At 38.7% G+C, this 14,182-nt stretch overlaps 6 protein-coding genes across 6 annotated transcripts; 5 read left to right on the forward strand and 1 right to left on the reverse strand.

Annotated features, from left to right (window-relative positions):
* Positions 1-129: 129 nt before the first annotated feature.
* Positions 130-1,371, forward strand: KQ657_005201 (uncharacterized protein; the record flags this gene model as incomplete). Its single annotated transcript, XM_043195844.1, has 1 exon — positions 130-1,371. The coding sequence occupies one exon, from the start codon at positions 130-132 to the stop codon at positions 1,369-1,371; it is 1,242 nt and encodes a 413-aa protein (XP_043049549.1).
* A 680-nt stretch (positions 1,372-2,051) lies between these two features.
* On the forward strand, positions 2,052-3,644 carry PEL1 (CDP-diacylglycerol--glycerol-3-phosphate 3-phosphatidyltransferase; the record flags this gene model as incomplete). The annotated part of the gene is made up of 1 exon (XM_043195845.1): positions 2,052-3,644. One exon carries the CDS (start codon positions 2,052-2,054, stop codon positions 3,642-3,644), a length of 1,593 nt encoding a protein of 530 aa, XP_043049550.1.
* Positions 3,645-4,646: 1,002 nt separating this feature from the next.
* Positions 4,647-5,459, forward strand: SGF29 (uncharacterized protein; the record flags this gene model as incomplete). The annotated part of the gene is made up of 1 exon (XM_043195846.1): positions 4,647-5,459. The coding sequence occupies one exon, from the start codon at positions 4,647-4,649 to the stop codon at positions 5,457-5,459; it is 813 nt and encodes a 270-aa protein (XP_043049551.1).
* Positions 5,460-5,941: 482 nt separating this feature from the next.
* On the forward strand, positions 5,942-7,550 carry GBP2 (single-stranded telomeric DNA-binding/mRNA-binding protein; the record flags this gene model as incomplete). Its single annotated transcript, XM_043195847.1, has 2 exons — positions 5,942-5,949; positions 6,074-7,550. 2 exons carry the CDS (start codon positions 5,942-5,944, stop codon positions 7,548-7,550), a joined length of 1,485 nt encoding a protein of 494 aa, XP_043049552.1.
* Positions 7,551-8,641: 1,091 nt separating this feature from the next.
* Positions 8,642-12,958, forward strand: KQ657_005205 (uncharacterized protein; the record flags this gene model as incomplete). Its single annotated transcript, XM_043195848.1, has 1 exon — positions 8,642-12,958. The coding sequence occupies one exon, from the start codon at positions 8,642-8,644 to the stop codon at positions 12,956-12,958; it is 4,317 nt and encodes a 1,438-aa protein (XP_043049553.1).
* Positions 12,959-13,009: 51 nt separating this feature from the next.
* On the reverse strand, positions 13,010-14,122 carry LEU2 (3-isopropylmalate dehydrogenase; the record flags this gene model as incomplete). Its single annotated transcript, XM_043195849.1, has 1 exon — positions 13,010-14,122. The coding sequence occupies one exon, from the start codon at positions 14,120-14,122 to the stop codon at positions 13,010-13,012; it is 1,113 nt and encodes a 370-aa protein (XP_043049554.1).
* Between the last annotated feature and the right edge of the window lie 60 nt (positions 14,123-14,182).

Genomic DNA, 14,182 nt, shown 5'->3' on the forward strand with positions numbered 1-14,182 from the left:
AAAAGCATTATTGAAATTCCTTAGAACCTGTATCTTATGGGGTTACCCGGACAAATTTTGGAATAGTGAAAAATTTAATGCAGAGAGTGCCTTAAACTTTGTAGCTCTTTTCTTCCTCTTTAAGATACCATGAAGCAAGTCCTTCGATGTCTTAGTAGTGGAAAAAGGCTCCTTAAACCCGGTGGTGACTCCAAGCAACTTGGTCGGTTCAGCAATAATCTTTCTGCCGGAGTTGTAGGGTTGGCTAACGTTGGTAAGTCTACATTCTTTCAAGCTATCACCAAATCTCAATTAGGAAACCCTGCTAATTATCCGTTTGCCACTATTGAACCATGTGAAGCATTGGTTACTGTTCCTTCAGCCAAATTAGATCATTTGGCCCGTTTGTACGGCAGTGGGAAAACTGTACCTACGACATTGAAGATCCACGATATTGCAGGTCTTGTTAGAAACGCCAGTAGTGGAGCGGGACTTGGAAACAAATTTTTGAATGATATTCGACAAGTAGATGGGATCTTCCAAATAGTTAGAGGCTTTGTTGATGATGAAATTGTTCACGTTGAGAATAACTTGGTTGATCCATTGCGAGATTTGATGATTGTGGGAGATGAGCTTATATTGAAGGACTTGGAGTTTGTGGAATCAGGTTTAGAATTGAAACAAAAGGATTTGAAAAGACCTCATATCGATAAGATCAAATTACAATTGGAATTGGACACTTTAAATAAGTTACTGGATACCTTATATGAAGGTAGGAAGATATCCTCAGGTGAATGGGATGATGAAGAAATAGATATCATCAACTCATACAACTTTTTAACTGCTAAACCTTCGGTGTATTTATTAAACGTTAGTGAATCTGAATATGTCTCCGGTAAGAATCAATATAAGGAAAAAGTTCAACTGTGGATCAATGAAAACTGTCCTGGAGATCAATTGCTTATGTTTCTGGCTGCCTTTGAGTCCAAGTATAATGAATTGGAGTCTTCACCAAAGGAATTGGCTGAATATTTAAGTGGCTTTGAGGGTCAAGGTCCTAATACTTGCAGTGCTCTTCCTACTATTGTTGAATCTATGCGAGAAGCTTTAAACCTCATATCATTCTACACCTGCGGACCAAAGGAAGCCCATCAATGGACTACTAGAAATGGCTGGACAGCCCCTAAAGCTGCTGGGGTTATTCATACGGACTTTGAAAAGTCGTTCATCTCTGCTCAAGTCTACAAATACAGCGATTTGCAGACATTGGAGCCTCCATTTGATGAGGCTTCGTTGAAAAGTAAAGGTAAACAGTATAGACAGGGAAAGAACTACATTGTGGAAGATGGTGATGTTCTTCTCATTAAGGCGGTGGGAGGTAAAGCCCGTTAAATATGTATATAATGAACAATCATGTAAATAGTGTCTTGCGGAACTAGTTCGGATTATCTTTAGGTAGTATGGATGTAAAATTTATCCGCATATAACCAACTCGTATTTTGCAACTTATTTGTTCCGTTTCGGATCAATAACATGTATAGCCTTAACGGAAATCAGGATAACCTTCTCATGAAGTCATCTCCAAAGGTAAGTTATATATTGCAATTTTTTCTTACTAATGCGTTAAAGCTTACTTTCTTCATAAATTGTTAAATATTCCGCAAATATGACCTTAAACCTGCCCAACATTGCTTAAAAAGAACAACTTGTAACGCACATATACAAGATTATATACTTTTAGATCCCGATTAATTAGATCAGGTCCTTAATTTCCATTCTATTTTGCCTAAACATCATATATTATGCACTATTAAGCCTTGGATTAAGGTATACTAAATCATTATTGAATAATCGTGTCCCTACCAATATAAATTTTGTTGTCCGAATCTTCACCATCACTTGACCTTGATGAAACGACATTTTACTCGATGGTATAACCGTATACCACGACACACTATTAAAGTCGTATATCGTCGGAGGTTTGTTGACGGCTTTAGCTGCCGTTTTTGAACTGGAATTCTCCGTCTGATAAAGGTCCATATCTTAGAGATTTTTCCATGAGACAAAGAAGAATGATTCACAATATATATAACTACTTCTTCACACGGGCAACAATAGCAAAACCCCTGGCGTCGTCCGGAACAACTACAGCTCGGAATTATTCCACCAATAACCCAGTTGTTCCGCCAAAAACACTCCACAAGTTTCATCCAAGATTGCAATCTATCATTCAGCAGCTTGATGGCATAGCACCTCGATTCCCATTGAATAAAGGAGACATTGATATCATCACGCATCCCGAGGTGTTTTACGAATGTCTCAAGGAGAAGATTAAAGGCGCCCAGAAGAGAGTATTTTTAAGTAGTTTATATATTGGCAAGGCCCAAACGGAGTTGGCATCCACCATAGAGGAAGCCTTGAGTTCCAATGACCAATTAAAAGTGCACATTCTAACCGATTGTCTTAGAGGCACAAGGGAGTCTCCTCATAAGCCGCTGTCGGCGAGTATGTTGGTCAAGTTAGTGGAGAAGTTTGGTAAGCACAGAGTTGATATCAGAATGTACCATACCCCCCATTTACATGGACTTACCAAGAGTTTAGCACCAAGAAGAATCAATGAAGGTTGGGGGTTGCAACATATGAAGTTGTATGGTTTTGATGATGAGATCATACTCAGTGGAGCCAATTTATCCCAAGATTACTTCACTGATAGACAAGACAGGTACTACTTGTTCAAAAATAAGCCATTAACCGATTATTATTTCAATATTCAAAAGGCCGTTTCGTTAATATCATATCAATTGGTTGGAGCCAGTGATCACATGAAAAAGACCCTGAAATTGGACTTCAGATTGGATTGGCCATCTGCCAATAAATCTTGTGAGCCGCATTTGAATATCCAAAGGTTCCTTATTGATCTGTCGTATCTTTTAGAACCACTTTTGAAGCAACAAGACTTAGGTACTTTTGAGGAATACGATGATACTCATGAATTTGATACGTTGGTGTATCCAATATCTCAATTTACTCCATTAATGAACCCTCAAAGAGACCATTCAACCGAGAAACCAGCCATCCTTCGTATTCTACTGTATTTGGACTCGCCAAAGATTAAATGGTGGTTTACGGCTGGTTATTTCAACATGCATCCGGAAATCCAAGAACGTTTACTTAATGGTGCTGCTGAGGGGAAAGTCATAACTGCTTCCCCATTAGCCAATTCGTTTTATAAGTCAACAGGTGTTTCCTATTATTTACCCGAAGCTTATTTATTATTGGCCAAAAACTTTTTGGACTCCGTCAATGCCATTGGGAAACAAAGCTTAATCAAAGTTTATGAATGGAAGAACGGAGTGGTTAATACCCCTGGTGGATGGTCGTATCATGCTAAAGGATTATGGGTCACTGTTCCTGATGAGAATGAACCTTCAATTTCTGTAATTGGTTCTTCCAACTACACCAAAAGAGCATATCTGTTGGACTTGGAAACTAATGCCATAGTGGTGACCAAGGATCCTGAATTGAAGAAGGCCATGAAGGGAGAAATCGACAATATCATGGAACATGCTCTGCAATTGAATGCTGAAGATTTCACTGAAGAAAAGGGCCGGAAGTTAAGTTCCGGAGTTAAATGGGCTGTGAAACTTGTTGGTGACAAATTGTGATTGTGACTGCGACTGTAACTGTCCATTTCAAACTTGTATATATAATAAAATTAACGAGAATAGACATATCTTTGAATCTCCAAACACATGAAGAGAATGGCGGAAGCAAGAATCAGAGGCCATGAAGGCCAATTCACGGGAATTAAAGGCCATTTTATATGGTCCAATGCTCTTCCTAAGATAAGGAAACAAACACTCAATCCTTGCCATTTATCGTATGCTATCGGAATCACAGTTGTACACAGATTATGGAACCAATTCATGATTAGTTGCGGACAGAAGGATACCATTGAAATCACATTATGACATAGCCAAAACCAATCAACAACATCAACCAATTGTAACACACCCCTGAAGATATAAAATTTGAAAATTAGCAAGGGAACAACGACATAACAGCCGATTAGACAGGCCTTGAGCCCTAAGGAGTACCCTTGGTTAAGAATCTTGGACCTATGATAGACCTTAATTTGATATAGTATATGAATGGCTGCAATGAGCCCAATCAAGTCTGCCACCATAATGAAAGCACTTACAGTAACAGGGGGCAACGCCGGAGATCTCCGGGCATTCTGGATTTGAATTGCTTCACTAAACCCATAGCAACATGTTACTAGGAGTCTTGTGCTGTGACTCAATGCCGTGAAAGAGATCCAATCGTATGACAAGCCTTTTATAGAGCCTTTAATGGAGATAGTTTTAGATAGAACCAAAAGAGATATCGTCTGACATAGCACACCGACCCCTACAAGAATCGAACCTAGCACCATTGATTTCTAGTAGTCATTTGGTAAGGAATAAGTTTGGGTGAAGTGTATTTGTTGTAGGATCTGGTAATATATCCGGGTAGACCGATTAGGGCTTTGATATAATCACGTGCAAACGTTTTGCAGATAAGATCAACATTTAATTGTTATTGTTATGCTGCGACACTTAGTGTTACGACTGTTACAGTCACCTTTATCACTGTTAATTGTATACTTCATAACTGCTGTTGCTATTATGGAGACTGACGGGTTCTGGGACATCATTGTCACATCTCTTCAAGATGTTTATAATGCTAATGGATCCCTAGCATTTGCTGCCATCAAACCAGACGACATATCATCAATGCTGACTGAGGAGTTGGAAAGATTACGAGAAGAGATTATGGATCACAAGGCAAATTTGGGAACAGCAGGTCGTTTGGTCGACACATGTCTTCAAAACTTGCAAACTTTGCTTAGCCAATTACAACAGAAAGAAAAGCCTAGACCCACAGGTAAAGGAGCACCACCTAGTGGGAAATACCACCACGAGGGAAGTTCTTCTTCAGCAGGGAAAGTTTATAAAAGAGAAACTGGTGGTAAAAGTAAGATTAAGAGCAAGTCAAAGAAGGAAGGACGTCTGTTTTGGACTTCTAAGTATAACCCACTGGAGCCAATTGTGGTTGGATCTGAAGTTGCTTATAAACTTAGAAGTCGTCACTTTGAAGAATGGATTCAATGTGAAGTGATCAAAGTCATTGGTGATGGTATTAAATTTGATATAAGAGACCCAGAACCAGATGAAAATAACAATCCTGGTCAAACGTTTAGAGCTTCTTATAAGGAAATCTTGCTTATTCCTGATCCAAGTGATGTTCCTCAATTGACCAATTATGTTTATGGGAATAAAGTCCTTGCAAGGTATCCGGAAACAACTACCTTCTACCCTGCACTTGTTGTTGGGAATAAGAAAGATGGCAATGTTAGACTTAAGTTTTATGGTGAGGAAGAAGTTAATAAGGAAACGGAAGTTGAAAGAAGGTTAGTACTTCCATTTCCAGAGAAGTAAAAGATGACTACAACTATAATGATTGGATTAAAGGAGGTCTTTAAGCAAAGTTACTATTACCATTTGTTCCTACTACCCTCTTTATTATTGTGAATGTCACTGTATCTTTTCCGCACACGACCGCGTCATCACCATTTACGTGCACCAACCAAAACATCGACAATCGTCCACGCAAAAATCACTAGTGAAGAATTCAAACTTCATATCACTTCTGATTTACAACCCACAATGGACGGCATGGATATTGACGATTATTCAAGAGTATGTACTGCATGCGAGAGATTGGATGCTTGAATTGAAAGTTGGAAGCGAGTATAAGTTTTAGGCGAATGGATACAGTGAAACCAGCTTGTACTGGAAGTGATGCAATGATTTGAAAGTGGTTACACTATTGTAATTAGCTTTATTCATTCTTCATGTTTTTTATTTCCTTTGGTGGTGATGCTGTTGCTACTGGTGTTGTGGTGATGCTGTTGCTACTGATGTTGAGGTTGTGCAAAAAATGTTTTCTGATTCAATGCTTGCTCCGTCTTTTCATGATTTATTTAATTGGATTCAGTTGAAGGAGCTAGATGTTAACGGAGATATTAGGATCGTTCACGTTCTCCAGTAAGAGAGAGATCTCGTTCTCCTCCTCGGAGAGGATCATTTTCTAAGGAATCTCGTGATTACTCAAAGAGAGATTCTTACTCAAGAAGAGATTATGGTTACTCTCGTGGTGGAGGAAGAGACCGTGGTTTCGATAGACGTGAAAGAGGTGGACTGCGTGGAGGCAGAGGTGGTCGCGGAAGAGGTGACTTTAGAAGAGGAGGTGGCTACTCCAGAGATAGAGATGATAGAAGAGATGGAAGAGGAGATCGCAGAGATGGTGGATTCCAAGCTTCTGCTGATGAGTCCCGTAATAAGAATGATCGTAATTACGACAACTCCATTTTTATCGGTAACATCCCCTTTGAATGTACTTACAAAGATGTTGAAGATATTTTTAGGGGTGATTTTGATTTGATTAGAGCCGATATTGTTACTTCAAGAGGTCATTCTCGTGGTATGGCTACCGTTGAATTTTCTAATGCTAGTGATGTTCGTAAGGCTATCGATAGATTTGACCACTATGAATACAAAGGAAGAGAAATCTTTGTTAGACAAGATTATCCCCCTCCAAGTGAAAAGAGAAGAGAAGCTAGAGAAAGAAGTGAAAGAAGTGGCAGATCTGAAAGAGGTGGTAGATCTGATAGAGGTGACAGAGACAGAGAAAGAGACAGTAGAGGAGACAGATTTGGATCTGATCGTTATGGATCAAAGGAAAAGTTTACTGGAGCTACAAAAGATGGGTTTGAAGTTTTCGTTGGAAACTTACCATTCTCTATTAACTGGCAAGCATTAAAAGATTTAATGCGTAAGGCTGGTGATGTTTCCAGAGCCGATGTTCGTTTAGATAGTTGGGGTAAATCTAGAGGTTTTGGTACGGTTGTTTTCCGTACTCAAGAGGAAGCAGACAAGGCCATTGATTTATTCAACGGATATGAATTAGAAGGCAGAAGATTGGATGCTAGACTTGGTCGTGGTAGTGGTAGCCGTGGCAACGAAGGTGGTCATGAAGAAGGTAGATTTGAAGAACCAATTACTGAAAACCGTAATACTGAATTCACTGAAGGTGCCACTGGAGATGGAGAAAAGAGTAACACTATTTTTGCCGGTAACTTACCATTTGTTACCAGTGTTGAAGACTTATATGAATTGTTTGAAAGCATTGGTCGTGTTTCTCGTGCTGAAATTCAATACAATTCCAAGGGTAAACCATCAGGTAATGCAGTTGTTGAATATGAATTGGAGGACAATGCTCAATTAGCCATTGAGAATTTGCACAACTATAATTATGGTAATAGAGAGTTACAAGTTTCTTATGTTAAGAGACTTGGTGATGAAGATATTCCAATTACTGCTGCTGTTGCTGCCGACGAAGATGTTCCTATTGATGAACAACCTGTCAACGAGCAACCTGTTAATGATGAGATCATTGTTGAAGAAGGTAAAGCTCAACCTGAGTCTATTGCTGAAGATGCTATGGAAGATACACCAGCTGCTGAATAAATATAGTAGTCAGAAAACAATTAATATAATAGTTTGTATTAACTTCATACTGCTACCATTAGGGGCAGTGCGCATGTGTAGATTCCACATGTAAATATAAATGTATACCTATTTACGTTTTCATAACTGTTCACTTGCATTGCAGTCAATACATTACATTACATTGAATTGCGGTACATTACATTGCATTACAGCTATATGTTGATTACCACTTGGTTCTAATTCCAATGTTCAAGCTTATTTTTGCAGTGGTAAGTGTCGTCGTAATTCTAATTGCGTTCCATTTCAGAAAGTCCATCAAAGCGTTTTACATAAAACATAAGGACTCAACCATACAACGATGGACTAATGGACAATATTTCCGTCTTGGAAACCAACCATCCTTCCAAGAAGACATACAAGCTGGTTTTAGTAGTAGCACGTTTGATCTTGAGGCCAATGTGAACGACTTGAATGATACTCGTGCGGGACTATCGGAGCCAGCCAAAACTTCCATTAGACTGTTGATGAGCACGAAGGGGCTTACTTTTGATGCTGCAAGACTTGAATATACACAGCAACATATGAATGATAATGATATTGATTCTCTGGGGGTTCCTAGAGATCCTAAGTTAATTAGGTTTGATGATTGAGACACAGTCGGAATTACCGTATTGGGTAATTATAACCGGTCAACTACCGTGGGTTGTATCGACCCAACGGCTACGAAATTAAGTTAAAAAGAAAAGGTGAAGGTAGTAAGAAATACTTATCTATTATACTTGTTTATTATACTTGTTTATTATACGTGTTTAATATATGTGTATAGAATACGTATAGTATATTACGGCTTCTCCACTTATTATATGGACTAGCTTACGTACATTCCCGGCATCGCGTATCTGCCCTCGGAAGTGGAGTGAAACATAAACAAATACGACCAAAACATAAACATACCATTCTCTTTCCCAGACGAAGGTCTCAACTACCAATTGAGGAACGGTTCTAGGCTTACTATACTCTTCACCACACCGTTTACTCTTATAAGAGACGCTGTTATTACTACTGTTGTTCCTCGGTGCATTCGCTAATCATATTATCATCATCTCAGTATGGGACTCTACCAACGATATGCTTCGGGCGAACACCAAGAAGGGTTCTTCCTGAAGAGCAGCGACCAGTCGCTACACGATTTCACCACTTCCAGCCGAGCTAACACTGCGGTGATACTTCCATTGGTGAATAAGAACTGGAAACATATTGATGCCCATGAGTTCTCTCTTACTCGATGGCATAAGTTGTTTGAATACTCCATTGTGTTCCATGGTTATGACCCTCAAGGCTTCGGTAATGTACTTGCATTCTTATATGGAGATAACTCCGTACGATTTGTAACCAAATATGGGATCTGTGAGTTCAACCAGCTTCTTGTGTCTCCCAAGTCTCGGTTCTGGCCGGCCTGTGAGAACTTAGTGCCTGAATATAGAAATATTGAATCCCGTAAAGTGCTTGCTATTTCCAACTTGAAACAATATAGTGTTTTGGTGAATCTGAAGGGTGATTTCCCCATCTCTCGTTTATGGGACGAAACAAATGCAGGTGAATTGGCAAGTTCCATGGACACAGTAATGCTTAATGAGAAAATGCTGGATCTTCTCCTACAACTTGGGATTCTACAACCTCAATGGATCACTTCAACTATCCTTGATGTGGTCTATAACAGTAATGAGTCTTCAAAAATCGCAGACGATAACCTAATTGTATCATGTGTGGGTGAGCAGTTAGATCAACTTTTCGACCCTTTATTGGAATACAGTCCAGAATCTTTACATAAGAGTTATCAGACTCCGACAAATCAGCAGCCATTATCTGAAAATCAACCACTTCCTTCTTCGATTGCCCCTATTATCAATGAATTATTAAGTGTTCAAACTAATTTCACTATGAAGTTGATTGACTTGATACAAAAGTTCATCATTCCTCTAAGAATTGAAGTCTTGAAAGCCAATGCAGGTATAACCAAAGTTAATCAAGTATTTCCTCCTACTATAGATGAAATTACTAGAATAAACTGCATTTTGCATGAATCCTTAACAAGAGCTAAACCTTATGGATATATTGAAATCTTGAAAGCTTTTTCCACAATTTTGCCTTATTTTTTCAAGGCTTTTATTAGACATGAAGCTAATGTAAAGGGGTTTGGAGTTAAATTGAAAAGATTCCATGAAAAGAACAACAAAATAATATTTGAAAATTCTTTAATCAACCAAGCAAACTTTTCCCTTCCGGAAATTGAATCCATAGTAGTTGGGTCTTTACTGGAGCTTCCTAAATTTAAGTTGATTTTGCAAAGATTGGTTAAAACTATTAAACAAGATAAAACTCATGATTATGATATCCTGGAGATTGAGAAACATTTTAAAGCTTCTATTCAAGTTATTGATGCCTTTGGTGAAGCGGAAATTACACCAGAAATCGCAGGAAGAATCTTCACTCCCACAGGAAAGATTTTAACAGAATTAGCATTTAATTGGCCAAGTGAACTACAATTTGGATGGCTTAACCGTAAGGCCGTTGGGATCTTTGAATTCATTAATATTCAACCTTTGAAATTGAACTACAATCGAGATGTTGTCATCATCTTTTCTGACAGTATTGTATTTATGACCATTGAAGATGACACTTATTATGAACGCTATTCAAGCACAGCTAACAATGATGGTAAGCAATTGTCAGTGTCAGATATCTTGATGCATTCTTTAGTGAATCAGAAGCCGTTACCTCATGCTATTCCTTCAATGAGAGTCTCTCATTGGTGTGGAATAAATGAGGTGCTAGTTTCTTCTTATGATGGGCCAAATAGTAGTAATATGCTAAGAATCTTAAACATATCTGAGGAAGGGTTCTCATGCAAAGAAACAACTAAAAATGCTGAGTATGCAAAGCACTATCAAATCCTTGATAAAGATACCAATGCAGAGAAGATCATTGATTTGGTTAACAAGGCTCGAATTCTATTTAAAGATCAACCGTTTCATTTATTCAAGTCTTGTTCCAACTCAGATGGATTGGCATTTTATTCCAGTGCTCATGAATCGAGTCTGTATAAAGAAGAACAATGCAAGTCACCATTTGCACTATTTTTGAATATGAACTTCGATGATCTGGAGTCATTCTTTAAAAGCCATCCTCATTTGCAAGTGGTGATATGTGCATTCCTTTTAAAGAAGAATCAAGTTCAAATAAAGGCTTTAAACAGAACCATGGATTTCCAATTTGAGAAAACAATTCCACTTGAACAGTTACAACAACAATTGCAATCGATTTTGATTGATAATTTCAGTTTAATGTTGAATTCTTTTAACTTGATAACCCAATCGCTTATGAGAGCCAATAAAGCATCATTAAGATACTTTGTGGAAAGAAGTCATGATGATTCTCCAATTATGCGAAAGGCTTCCAGAAGTGCTCAACAATTAAACCGTAAAGCAACGGAATGTAACACTGCTAAATCCAAGGATGTGCCACCACCCATTATTGTGCCCACTGATAAACGTGGTAAAACTGATAAATCTACCAAGACTAACCCAAAGGATAAAGCCAATGAGAAGAGAAAGAGAAAAAGAAGATCATGGGCAAGCATTCTCTGTTTACCCTTCAAAAAGCAGAAAGAAGCTGAAGATTATGAACAAGAATCGATTACTCCAGTAGTCGTTGCAAAACATTCTATTGAACTATTCAAAGGACGCAAATCTCTTGACAGCAGAGCTACGATCCCCGTTGAACAAAAGCAACCAGCTCCAGTTGAAGATAAAGTTGAGCACAAACCATTGAAGAAGACTGCAGCTCCACCTGAGCATATTGAGAAGGAAAGCATCGATCCAAAGATCCCTAGACGTAAGTCTATGGAAGTGTTAGCTTCTGTCATCAATAGGAAGAAGCCAACCACCATAAGTAAATACAGTAGTAACCCTGAATTAGGAGGGTCCGAACGGGTTTCAAAGAAATCCGGTGAGTTTATTCCTAAAGGTCAGAAGATGAAGTATACCAATTTATTGACCACAGCACCTGCTTTAATTGATGATAATGACAATACGACTACTGATAATGAATCTGCAGTCATACCGAAGATTTCTCTGGCTCCAGTTATAATGGGTAATAGCACCAGTGATGTTATCTATCTGGTACCAGATAAACAAGATTCTATTCAAGTTCCAGTTTTGGATTATAATTCCTCCCAATCAACAAGTCCTACAGATACTATATTTGAAAGCACTGCAAAGAAGGTACCAAGTATTCATAATGAGCCCAAGGTCAAAGAATTAGGACAGAAGGAAGTGTCAGAAAAGGTTCTCCGAGTTGAACCGGCTACAAAGAAGCCTATCACGGGCGAAATGTCCATTGGAAGAGCCAATTCCACTAGTTCATCGGTCATTCATGTCCCAATTGGCACACTCAATCCACAAGCTCCTAAGATATTACAGAAAGATGAACCTGAAGATGACAAGGCATTAAAGACTCCCATTCAAGCTCAACAGTCAAGCGTACAAAAATCCACCAAAAGAAGTATCTGGGGTAAAATGGATGAACCAAAGAAAATAATGCAACAGAAACAACAGTCCGTACATAGACCTCCACCTAAAGTGAAATCTGTTGATGATATCAATTTGGTTATGGAGGAACAGTCTATTAGTGACTTGGCCCTTAATTTTGAAGAATATTATGATGATGGAATGCAGAATTGGGCTATAATCAACAGGGACAATTCGTCTATATTGAATACGCATATACTTTTGGAGCCTGTTGGAAGTTTTATCAACGAGCGTAACGTTTCAACTTCCAAACGAGTGACCAGTGAACGGTCCAATATCACCAAGAACTCATCAATAGAAGAGATTTTCCAAGATATAATGGAAAGATATGACAATATAACACTTGCTGACAGTATGGAATCACTTCTCCCACCACCACCACCATCCAAAATGAAGAAAAACATATCTAAGATTTCATTAACACCATCTGAATTCACCACCCAATTTGAAAAAGAAATTGTTGATATCTTTTATACTGAAGATGTTCTTTGTGATGAAGTTATGGAATCTGAAACCACTCATGAATTATCCAATGATAACATTATTTCGTCTTCGTCTATTGAAATCATTGAAAGACGTATTTTATCATCATCAGAGGAAGAAGAATATTATTCAGTACCGGAAGGACCCAGTGATCATAGTGAAAGTGAAAATGTCATTATACTAGAGAAGTCACCTGCTAGATCCTTTGTTTCTAGTGATGGAACCATAATAGATGACTCTTCAGTTGCAGCAATGGACAAACAGCTGATCCCACCCACACCACCACCTCATCAAGCCAATTCCAGAATTGTTAGTTCCAATTCTATATCATATCTTTCTGATTACATTCGGTGATTCCACATGACATTAACATAAAATTAAAGACTAACATAATCAATACTTAATCTAAGCTGACTTCAAGATTTTCGAAACAGCAGATGCAATAGCATCACCAACTTCTTGAGTTGAATTGGTACCTTTAATGTCTGCAGTTCTTATACCTGAGTCTAAGACTTGACCCACGGCCAATTCCAAAGCTTCCGACTCTGCAACACAGTCCAACGATAATCTTAACATCATAGCCACAGACAAGATGGTAGCTATAGGATTAACCTTATTAGCTGGTAAATCTGGAGCTGAACCATGACAAGGTTCGTATAACCCGAAAGCGGAATTCGTATCAGGGAGCGAGGCCAACGAGGCCGAGGGTAACAAACCGAGGGAACCGGGGATAACCGAGGCCTCGTCGGAAATAATATCACCAAACATATTTGAAGTAATAACTAACCCATTTAATTGAGTTGGATTCTTAACCAAAATCATAGCAGCCGAGTCAATTAATTGATGTTGCACAGTCAATTGAGGGAACTCTTCTTTCATCACTTTGTCGACGGTCTTCCTCCATAATCTTGAGGATGCCAATACATTGGCTTTATCCAATGACCAAATAGGTAATGGAGGGTTATGTTGTAAAGCCATAAAGGCGGCCATTCTGGTGATACGACTAACTTCAGCCACAGAGTACTTTTCGGTATCCCAAGCAGATTCACCGTCTTGAGAGTCTTCTTGTTCTTGTCTTTCACCAAAGTAAATACCTCCAACCAATTCTCTAACCACAGTGAAATTGGTTCCCTTAACAATGTTACTCTTCAAAGGGGACAATTCCAAAAGAGTATCGGAAACAAAGTTACAAGGTCTTAAGTTGGCGTACAAGTTCAATTCCTTTCTAATTTGCAATAACCCTTGCTCTGGTCTGACGGCACCGGTACCCCATTTAGGACCTCCAACGGCACCTAAAAGAACGGCATGTGATTGCTTAGCGGCTTCTAAGGCTTCAGCGGGTAATGGAACTCCAGTGGCATCAATTGCAGCTCCTCCAATCAAATGGTGTTTAAATTCAAACTTGATATCTTTGGAAGAGCTTTCTTCAATGGCTTTAAGAACCTTAATGGCTTCGCCACACACCTCGGAACCAACATGGTCTCCTGGTAACACTGTGATAGTTTTAGTGATAGTCATTGTATTGTATAGTATATATAGTAAGTGTATAGTAAGAAGAAAGATGTGGAGGTTGTAGTA

Source organism: Scheffersomyces spartinae (genome assembly GCF_019049425.1).
Source record: "Scheffersomyces spartinae strain ARV_011 chromosome Unknown scaffold_9, whole genome shotgun sequence".
Taxonomy (NCBI): Eukaryota; Fungi; Ascomycota; class Pichiomycetes; order Serinales; family Debaryomycetaceae; genus Lizanozyma; species Lizanozyma spartinae.